At 40.1% G+C, this 11,203-nt stretch overlaps 1 protein-coding gene across 1 annotated transcript; it reads left to right on the forward strand.

Annotated features, from left to right (window-relative positions):
• Positions 1 to 581: 581 nt before the first annotated feature.
• Positions 582 to 9,999, forward strand: cldn11b (claudin 11b). Its single transcript, XM_085171614.1, has 3 exons — positions 582 to 1,843; positions 4,653 to 4,817; positions 7,268 to 9,999. Exons 1-3 carry the CDS (start codon positions 1,618 to 1,620, stop codon positions 7,525 to 7,527), a joined length of 651 nt encoding a protein of 216 aa, XP_085027740.1. The 5' UTR covers positions 582 to 1,617; the 3' UTR covers positions 7,528 to 9,999.
• Positions 10,000 to 11,203: the final 1,204 nt, after the last annotated feature.

The raw sequence follows: 11,203 nt of genomic DNA on the forward strand, positions 1-11,203 counted from the left end.
AGCGTATCTCCACTGATGATGCCACTTTCTTCTCCTCGACGACGGACCCCAGATATTGAAATTGTTGGACTTGTTTGATCTGCACACCGTCGAGGTGGACGATCGTTGGTGAGCCGTCGGTGGTCAGGACTTTGGTCTTCTCGGCGTTAACCTTGAGGCCGTACAGTTTGGAGTGCCGGGCAATGTTATAGAGGATGTGAGTTGCCTCGGTGTCGTCTTCGGCAAAAATGGCGCTATCGTCAGCGAACTGTTACTTACACGTATCTAGGTCGTTGCTTTGATCTCTGTATTCTGTTGTTCTATTGTTGTTTGTTTTCTTTTTTCTTCTTTTAACAGCTGATTCAACAGATTCTCTCAGAGTCTTTTCTTTCTTTCTTTCTGTTTAATTTTCTGTCCAATTTGTAATAACTTAAAGTAAAATAAAATAAATAACCAATAGTAATAGAGATCAATCAAGTGGCGTATTATATTGGACAGAAAAACACACAGTGGAACAGCATCATTCATGGATTGGCTTCCCCAGAGTCCAGACCTCAACATTACTGAATTACTGAAGAATCGTTTTCAATCAGATGTTAAGGTTTTAAATGATTTTGAGGTTTGGAAAACTTTTATATTTTATTGGATTTTTATATTATATATTTCATTCTTTACTGGGAAACGGTCCTGTCATACAGGAAAAGCAAACCCAGGCTGAAAATCACCTTCATCAAATCATTGGTTTAAAATGATAATAAACAAGAGTTTTTTTTATAATATTTAGTTGTGAATCCTTATTTTTAATCAACTGGTGTGAATAATGACTTTTTTGTTTAGATTTAATTGTATTTTAAAATATTAATATTAATATTTTTTATGTTTTTAATAAAGCACCTGAGAACTTCCATATGCTTTAAGACGTCTTATTCACTGAACATTTCTGGTAGGATGTCCCAAACTAAGTGGACCTGAGCACATTTTGGTGCTGCTGATGGGATGGCGGGACCACCAGCAGAGGGCAACAGAGGTGCAGGTGACACATGAGGACAAATCTGGACGTTATGAGCTAAACTTTGATTTCAGGTCTCAGAGCTCATCGGGGAGGCTTTAGGTGATGCTTGTTTTTCTGTCTGAGCCTGCCTTTCTCCCCGTATCTGGTTTAGGTTAGGATCTCACATGTGCTCCCATTGGCTTTGGAGAGGAGTACGATTTTCACCACACCCTGTGATAAATCTTATTCTGGGCATTTTTCTCGTGGATCAGCTTCAGGCGCACTGACGGAACAGGACTGCTTTTAAATTTAGACTTTTAAGCTTTTTAAACGTTGTTTAAATCAGAGAAAAACTATCTGCAGTTATTTCTGAATATATATCAGTTTGTTTTCCGCTGTTTTGTTGCTTATTAGACAATAACACAGTCATTTATTCGCTTTTAAACTCTTTTTGAGTCTTTGGCCTATAAAACTTTTAATTTTTAAACTTTCGCTAAAACCAAGTCTGGCTTTTTAAACTCCAGCAGACGTTAAAAAAGAGGAAAGCTCTCAAGAAGCTGCCACGTTTCTGAATTTAAAAACAGGCTGAATTTCTGTATTTTTATCTTTATTTTTTTGGGGAGCTTAAAAACGCACGGAGGCTCACCATGTCACAGATGCGCAGGCAACTCCTTGGCACCGCGGCCAGCGGAGTGGGCTGGGTGGGGGTGATCGTGGCCACGGCCACCAACGACTGGGTCCGGACCTGCGACTACGCCAAGGCCACCTGCGTCCGCATGGACGAGCTGAGCTCCCGAGGCCTGTGGGCAGAGTGCGTCATCTCCCCGTCCCTTTACCACTGCGTGGGCCTCACCCAGATCCTCACACTGCCCGGTGAGATAAACGCTCTAATACATGATGTGCGTGGCGAGATCTTTCAAGTGTGTTTAGCTCACGTTTGCTGCGATAAGAGCGAGTGAGCAGAGTGTCAACAAAACAGCTTTAGACTCTCTGTACGCTTTATATTTAAGTTTAATTTATTACAGTTAAATATTAATGGTTATTTCACGTTATTAACATTAAAATATTACGTTGTCGACATAATAACCAGAATTGTTGTTTACCAACAAAATATATTCGTAACAAGATTTTTTCTTTTTTTTCTTTTTACAGTTTATTCAATATGTTTATCGAACATCAGAATACAAATAAAGAATACTTGAACAAATAAAAATAATTGAACAAATACAGTTTTTCACAGCGTTTGTGAAACATTTAGGTACTTACTTTATTTTATAGCAGAGTTTATTTAATGAGGAAAGACAGAATTTCCTTTTAAATTGTGAAGATGTTTTAAAGCAAAACACGTTTTTTTGGACCAGAGATAAATAAATCGTACATTTTATAAGAACATCAGTCAAATATCATTTTAATATGAATTTAATTTTTTATATATATATATTTATTTTGAAGCTATAATCGATCATAAACTGCTTTGACACACCTCTATAGACCACTTTAATATACAGCAATCACACGATTTATGCTCGTACTCAATAACTTTTATTGTGAAAGGAAGGATGGGAAGTGTAGAACAAACACTTTGTGGAAACTATGGTAACTTATAAGCTTTATTTAAAGAAACAAATATAACTGGTTATTTAAACTCTAAATTAAACAGCTTTATGGTATAAAACTTTTTTCATCATATTTCAATAATGTTTTCTCTGTTTATAGGGGTATAGCTCTATTCTCGTACTCAGCACTTCCAAACAAACCTGTGCTGATTACAAAAACAACCGGAGTGCTTCTGCACGTTTACCAAACAGTGCAGAACATAATTGAAGGAATTTATTAGGGATGCAACGATACCAATTTTTTCAAACCGATACGATACCGATACTTGGATCTGAGTACTTGCTGATACAGAGTACAAAAACCGATACTTCTACCACACACACACACACACACAAATACAATGAATTGGAAGACAGGTTTTATTTTATTCTCTGCCGATAAAAAATAAAATCGTAATAAAAATGACCACAAAAAAATTTCAAGTGAAAAATAAGCACTTCTGTTAAATTATTGCAGAGTCTCCACATTGTAATTTAACAAAATATCACTGAACTATTGGCACTGTCTCGAGCTTTCAGAATAATAAATAAACACTTCTGTTTGTAATAAAATAAATACAAATTAGGTTTGAGAATAAAATAAACTTTTAAATTATTGCAGAGTGTCCATATTGTAAACAAACAAACAAAATAACGAAAGTATTCGGCATTGACGAATAAACTCCCACTGTCATCAGTCCACTGTGCTGTTAAACCAAGGACTGACATCGCGCACACACTGCTTGTCTTTACCTCTTCAGAAAGTTTTAGCACCATTATCTCCCTGATGTGTGGGCGGTTGGGAATTTCATATCGCGGCTCGAGTATGCTGAGAAGACGGTGCTATCCTATGTTTTACTCGACCGCATTGGCTGGTCATCCAGAGCGATAAAATGAGTCAGAGCCTCTGTTATTTTAACTGCTCGTGGATTTTCTCTTGACATTTTTCATCGCTTTTCCAAAACCTGAGTTAAAGTTGGCTGTTCCACACTGCTGACATTTTGTTTAGCCTAGCTACAGCAGCCTCCAGTTTCTCTTTTTTATCTGGAGCCGCCAGTCTGACTCGTCTAACCCTGTGCCTGTTTAGCGCGAGATGTCCCCCTAGTGGTCAATCTAAAAACTACAACAAAAATGACAATCCACCCTCTGATTAATGAAATAAGTTAGTATCGGTTCATGGTATCGGTTAACTTTTACGAGTATGAGTACACACACATTTTACAGTATCGGCCCCGATACCCGATACCAGTATCGGTATCGGTGCATCCCTAGAATTTATCAGCCTTTTATTCACTACTCAAAAACAGAATATATCACAAAGTCAGTTAAACTTCGGGGATTTTAATCTATGTTGTTAGGAAGCATAAAGCACTGGGAATCTCACCCACTTAGTGCAAAAGTAAAGTGCAGCAGGTGGAGAGACAACAAACCCAAACTGGGAATGGTTTAGCAGCTGGTGGTTTCTCCTCGTTGTCCCTGCTGACTGATTTTTATCTAGATGTGCACTTTGGGCGAGTCATCGTTTAGCCTGGATTAACAAAGAAAGTTGATACCAGGCATCTCTGACAGGTGGTTCCAGTTAACAGACCCAGCTAACACAGAGACGCCTGCCAAAGGTTGAGCTTTCTCCTGGTCTTTTGCACAGTTGTTGAGATTTCTGTAAATCTTAACAGCTTGACAGAAAAATGACTGGGCTTCTTTACGTGCTTTAAGTCGCCTCTTCAGTTCTAAACCAGAAGCCTGAGAGTCCCAGGTGTTTAAAACCTAGTGAGGTTTGTTTCTCATGAGCTTTTGGAGAAGTCATTAACACCAGTGTGTTATTACTTTGGATTTATTCTCTGTGTGTTCAGTGAAGACGTGACGAGTGACGTCAGACTGTGTTTGACTGTAACTCAGAGCAAGATTAGACATTACTTTCTGAGTAAAGTAATCTGGCTAAAGAGGTTTTCTTGCATCTTTTTCTTGTCTTCGGTGCATGCTCACGTGTGCACATTCCTAACTGTGAGCAGCGCCTCGTTGAGTGCCAGAGGTGAGCTGTGCTGAGTACTTTAAAGCAAACAGATGCTCTCTCTCTCCCTCCCTCTCAGCCTACGTGCAGACAGCTCGTGCTCTGATGATCTGCGCGTGTTTGCTGGGTCTCCCCGCCATGCTCCTGATCCTCATGTCCATGGCCTGCGTGCGGCTGCAGAACGACACCTCAGCTGTGAAGAAGCGCCGCGCCCGAGTGGGAGGCGTCCTCTTCATCTTCATGGGTGAGGAGGCCGCACACGCACACAAACGCACACAGCTGTGTTTATATCAGTTTGATTATAACTACTACTTTACTACTACTTACCAAAAACACTAGTTGAGTTTAATGTTTTAGCTTTTGTCAGTGAAATAAAGAGAAATTTCACTTACACTGACTTTCAGTGTTTGCAGTTTACTAGTCCAAAACATCTTTTCCTCGTCACTTTTCCTTGACATCATGAAGGAACGTGTGGAGGAGATTCAGGGAAAAGACTGTCAGAGAGTCTGCTTGCACTGAGGTTACTTAAAGGAGTGGCTGATGACTGAAAAATGCAAATCTTACTTTGTTTCAAGTGTTCTGACTATTTTGTTTTATAAAAGCTGGATAGATGAGAACCAAAATCCAGTATAAGGAGGTAGTAAAGGACCCAATGAAGGTGCTTTTCAACCAGCTCTTATTAATGAAATGTTGCCTTAATAGCAGTGCCGTTGATAAATCTGAGGAATGAGTTTGATTTGACAGACTGCAGATTTGATTTGTTATGTTTTTGATTTCAGATAAGAGTGTAGAGGTCAGCACACTGTGAGTAGGGGAGAGCGGGGATAGTTGTAACGTGGGTCAGTTGTAACACTTCCAATTTCTCCAATCAGGGCTAAGTTTCAAATGATGTGACTCATCCTGTGCATGCCCAATTCAGTTCTGCTATCACATGTGAAAAATCAGCACATTTTGTCAAACACAGACAATTTAACACGAAAAAATGCCAAAAAGTAAGTTTTTCTACTTTATTTCAATTTCTAATAGCATTATCTGCTTTGCAGTTAAACTCATCAAACTTAAATTATGTTATTTGTATGTCTATGGGGATATATTCTGTGTAGGTCTTTAGTGCTAATGTTTTAGCCGTTGGCTGTAATGTTAGCTAGTTCATGGCTATAGGAGTCTGGGTCAGTTGTAACAATAATGCAGATGTTACAACTTACCACACTATTACTTTAACTTATATTAAACAAGTTGGGGCAACGACATCAGCAGAGAGAGGTTCACTGGTCGCTTTTGTATATGCGGTTAATGGCATTGGCAACACAATTCCTCCACTGTTTGTGTTCCCACACATACATTATGCAGACCACTGTGTCAGAGATGGACCAGTAGGAAGTATTGGTAATGGAAATAAATCAGGATGGGTGCAAGAAACAGATTTCCTCATCTTTCTGAAGCACTTTGCAAACCACACCAAGGTAAGCCATGATAAAAAGTAATGGAATTGTGATGCTGGTGAACAACTACATTTTTTCAGCTTCATTGTTATGTTCAAAATTGGTGCAAGAGTTGTAGGTTATAATGCCCACTGAGCCAATGAGGCCAAACTCAAGGAAGACCAACCAAAATTAATGAAATATTCAGTTGCAGAAAATTCCATAATTGGTCTTTTTTGGGGGGTTGGAATATGTTCAAAAGCTAGATTTCTGCATTCTGTCACACACACACACACACACACACACACACAGCTACATAAATGGCTCTAAGTGCATTCATGTGTTGAATAAACAAAGATTACATGTTAATGTTTTGTTAGTACCCTTATTTCATTGTGTTACATTTCACCCCAGGATATGTTACAACTAACCCAGACTATGGGTTAATTGTAACATTTCACTCTTCGTGTTTGAGGCCATACCATGCAATGGGTAATTGTGCTGCAGAGAAAATAGCTGCACTATTTAATAGCAGAGACATGTAAATACTTTGCATTACATTTTGAATCCACTACCTTAAAAGAGCTCCAATTTACAGACAGAAATGTCAAAAATGTTACAACTATCCCCGGTCTTCCCTACACAGTACAGTTTGTGTTTTTGACATGTGTTACATATTTTTTAGTTTTAGTTTTCATTTTAGAGGGATGTATTTGTGTGTTCAAATAACTTTTGGGACAGTTTCAGAGGACAGATTTGATTTCTGAGGGCAGTTTCTTGTTTTAAGAGACTTTCTCTTACTGTAGTGAACTTTGTGCGGCTGTAGCTCAGGACGTAACGCTAGTCACCTACTGATCAGAAGGTTGGAGGTTCAATCCTCCTCCAGTCTGCATGGCAAGATACTAACCCTAAGTAGCTCTCCGATGCATCTGTCGGGGTATGAATTTGGTTAGACAGCATTCAGTTTAGAGTCTTTAAGTACTCTGGGAGAGTAGAAAAGCGCTCTATAAGAATCAGTCCATTTACCATTTCCTAGAACCGTTGTTGGATGTACTGTACTCTGGTCTTCCCGAGTCATTCCCAGCTGTTGCAGGAAGGAGGATGATGGGTCAGGATCTGTCAGGCTGTTTTGCTTCCTGTGAGATAAGACAGGTAGTTCCTGTCCACAAACTCGGGGTTGACAACCAGACAGATGGAGGCACCGAGCACAAAAATATAACCTCTTCTTTTCCCTGTTTTTCACCTTTTGTGTTTAAATATGTCTGAAACGCAGCTGTGTGCAGCATCATATCTACCGTCTGGTTCCCCATCGGCGCTAATAAAGAGGAAGATCTGATGTCATTCGGCTTCTCTCTGTACTCCGGCTGGGTCGGCTCCGCCCTCTGCCTCCTAGGCGGCATCATCATCTTGTGCTGCCAGGGCATCGACCCCAGGACCCCGAGTAGGGACGACAGCTTCTACTACTCTGGGAACAGGGGGACGGCCACGCTCCTCGACCCCCCCGCCAACCACGCCAAGAGCGCCCGGGTGTGAAGGAAGCAGGCGCTCTATTTTTAACCAAGTTTCTCTTTGAGTTTAAAGCCATATTCGCCATCGATGAGACATGCCATCTGTCTGTTTACTGTTTCAAGACTAAAATCCACAATGAAAATGAGTGTTGGCAGGATGGAGGGATTAATAATAAGCTCACACTCAGAAGATCTTTTGGCCTCAAACTAGGGAAGTCTGGAGAATCTGTGTATGTTCCAAAAAATATCTGTTTCAAAATCAGTAATTGCATCAAACTTACTCGAGTCCTCCTGGACTCCACGTATTGAAGCCTCAACTTTAGCATTTTGTTATTCTTTTAGAGATAAAAGTCTTAGTGACGTCTTTAGAGAGACTAAAGGATCAAAACTCAGAATAGCAACAAACAAAAAAAAGACAACGTTTTATTATACTGAATGAAAAAACAAGAACAGGTAGTAACAAGTAGCATGCAAGCATCAAAACACAACAATGTAAGACAAACACTGAGGGGAAGGGCAGACCCACACCAAGGACTAACTGGAGACTGACACAGGTTAAAGCAATCAAGACATATTCAAAAGGTGGGAAAGTAAAACTCAAACCAAGGCACAAAGTAAAAAAGGAAACAAATAAACTGAGACAAGAAAGCTCTCACTGATACAAAGTAACACAATGGAAGAAAGAACAATCAGGAAGTCCAAACAGGAATACACAAATCCACTTCAAACTCTGGCATTACAGGAAAAAACGAAACAAACTCAAATATACTGTGTTTCTAAACCAATCACATGACCAGCCCCCGAGGTCATGCCTGTGATTGGTCTGTTAGTAGAATTAACCACACGAACATGGTTCGGACGTCCAGTGAAGCGTAGCAGAAAGCTTGCAGCTGTTTGTAATTTCATTTCCTGTATACGTATAAATACATATTTCACATCTTCAGCTACCCAGTCAGGAAGGAAAGCCCCCCCCGTTTGACCGGCTGTGACCATCTGTGCGCGCGACAAGTTAATCACTGTCAGCAGCTCTTTGTTTTCACATTATAAATATCAAACTGTTGTTTTCATGGTCGCTTTAGTGTTTGTGATACTTTTAAATTGAGCTCATATTTAATCCCCCACAGTCGGCTGTCACTTTTTTTTATCATTTCTTTTTACTTTTATGTTAACAGCATAATCAAAATAAATCATCTGCATACCCACATGGTTAAATTCTTGTCTGTGTTTAGAAAAAAGGCTTTAAAATCGACCTTGGGTTCTCTGAAAACACCCACACATTTAAATTAAGAGTCATGCTTTCTTAAATTTATGTTTTACTGAATATTGTCACGACCGGGCGGCCAGACAGGTAAGTGGACTCAAATGCAGACACCACACGGAGGCTCGGAGGTAGAGTGCAAACGAACAATTTATCTGGCACTCAAAAACGGCAGACCATGGAGGAGGTAAAAGAAACAAAAATGTTAATCGTGAACTAAGGGCGAGAGGGAAAACATAAACCTCTGACATTGGCTACCTACTAACATAAAGTTTCTGATTATGGTACTAAGAATCTGTAGCTACAAACACACTGTGATTAGCAAGGGCTAGCAGATAAGCTTTTACCAGGAATGCTGAGAAAGTAAACAAGTCTTGGCTAGACCATCTCCAAAATCATTGTTTAACCAAATTTTGGCCCAAAAGGAAATAGTCTCTTTATCGGGCTGGGCACATTATTTGGGATTTTCCGGAGCAGGAATACAAGGTACAGGGTCGCAGGGTTTCTCTGAGTCATTGTCTGGGTTGACGGCGAGGCTAGGAGGGGATTAGTGGTCCGAGTGAGGCTGAACCAGTTCGTGTACACTCACTGTGAAGTGTAGGGCAGGGAGGCAGGCAGGTGAATAGTAGCAGGCCAGCGACGGGGAGTTGAGTGGTTACAGGCAGCAAGATCCAATCCACTGTGAAGGTGGGTTAGCTGACGTTCCGGCGAGGAATGTTTGAGAACGCTGGTCTTAGGAGCCTCCCAGCAAATTACACACAGGTGCCACAAACGAGGGGTGTGATGACTCACACAGGCAGGCAGGAAAATCCAGCACTCACCCGGACCATGACAGAATATTATTTCTGTATGTTTTCCATTTGATATGAATCCATTTCATATACGATTTTTCATTTGTCTTCTTCTACAGTAGGTATCAGATCATCAGATTTAGCCTCTTCTGGCTAAAATGAGGCAAAGCTAGCACAGATTAACCGCAAACTACGCTTGGCTCTCTTGTAAGATTCAGAACGTACATCAGAGCACGACAGGCTTTGTCTCGTCACTAGTGCTGTGTGATACTGTAAAGTTTGGTATTGATCCGATACCAAGTAAATACAGAGCCAGTACTGCTGAAAACAATACTGATACTTTTCACCTATAAAGGCAGTTTATGTGGGGCAGAGAGGTTTGTATGACTCACTGTTATTTTGCAAATTCTGAACACATTTCAATGACCACTTAACACTATTGATATTTGGATTGGATTATCCTAGCCTTTGGCTGATGCTAGGAACACAATAATTACAGTTGCCATTGACAGCTCACATAGCACCTTTAAATTAAGAATGATAACACTTCAGCGTCTTCTATCTGTGAGAGAAGCTGCAATAAAACCCCGATTAGACAAACTGCTGCTTCAAATTCTCTTTATTTCTGCACTTTCCACAACAGACACTGAATAACACCATTCACCCCAAAACAATTAAAGAGTGTAAACGAAGAACTCAAACAAAACCAGAGGAAAAGCTAAACCGGTGTGTGCTGTTCACTGTCTCTGAACAGACTTCTGTGAACGGCTATGGGAAGCAGAAAAGAAGACAACGAAGACCTGAATGTGCAAAAGGAAGCAGTGATACTGAGTCTGCAAAGAACCACGTGCAAGTGGCCTGAGTGACCTTTAGGCACAAAAAGTATAAACATTTAATATGAGCATGGTTCAAAGCAAATGCTGTATGGTAATTAGTCCAAATTCTTTTGGACTAATTGAGATATGATGATGTACTACCTGGTGGCTATCTACAAAGCTATGGTTAGGTTAATATAAACACATCAGCACTGGGAAGATGGACAATAAGGGTTAAACTGTTCTCAGTAAAAGTTCACGTTGGCCTGATTGGCAGAGAAAATGCCTTCATACAGCAAGAAGAAGATGCTTAAAAAAGACCAAACTTCAGTTAAGAGAACATCTAAGATGATCCATCCATCACACGAGGTTAGTCGTTAACATGTTTGGGTATGGTTGGGATGTTTCACTATGAAAAGGTCCTGATCTTAAGGTCATAAGCCTTTTGGTGTCTAAAAAGTTAGCCTGAAGACATGCAGCGCATGAATAGTGCTAATAAAAATCCAAAAAATGCTTTATATGGTATCGGTGCTTGTGCCTGTTCAAAATAACAGGAAATTAACTTTAAAAAGATAAGCATCTCACTCAAGCATGCTCAGTTCGTCTTGATTTAAACAACAGATCAGCGTCTACACAGTCTGGATTCTTTTGAACCTCTGCTGAGCACTAAAGAAAAAGAATAAAGTAAGATTAAGGCAGGTTTGTTTTGTAACAACACTTCTTCTCACACAAGTCCAACTCGTTTCATTATCGGTCACTGTCAGAGGCAGGTGGGTGTTTGTGTACATTCATACAGGTAGATCTTCAAAGGCAGCTGGACTTCTTTTAAGTTCTCAA

The sequence above is a fragment of the Neolamprologus multifasciatus genome, chromosome 9, assembly GCF_963576455.1.
Source record: "Neolamprologus multifasciatus chromosome 9, fNeoMul1.2, whole genome shotgun sequence".
NCBI lineage: Eukaryota > Metazoa > Chordata > Actinopteri > Cichliformes > Cichlidae > Neolamprologus > Neolamprologus multifasciatus.

What these genes read in the sequence shown, in the direction of transcription:
- cldn11b (XM_085171614.1), top strand. Translation starts at nt 1,618, where the DNA reads ATGTCACAGATGCGCAGGCAACTCCTTGGCACCGCGGCCAGCGGAGTG. An exon ending in CCAGATCCTCACACTGCCCG is followed by an intron (nt 1,844 to 4,652) that starts GTGAGATAAACG and finishes CCTCCCTCTCAG; the next exon opens with CCTACGTGCAGACAGCTCGT. An exon ending in CGTCCTCTTCATCTTCATGG is followed by an intron (nt 4,818 to 7,267) that starts GTGAGGAGGCCG and finishes TCTGAAACGCAG; the next exon opens with CTGTGTGCAGCATCATATCT.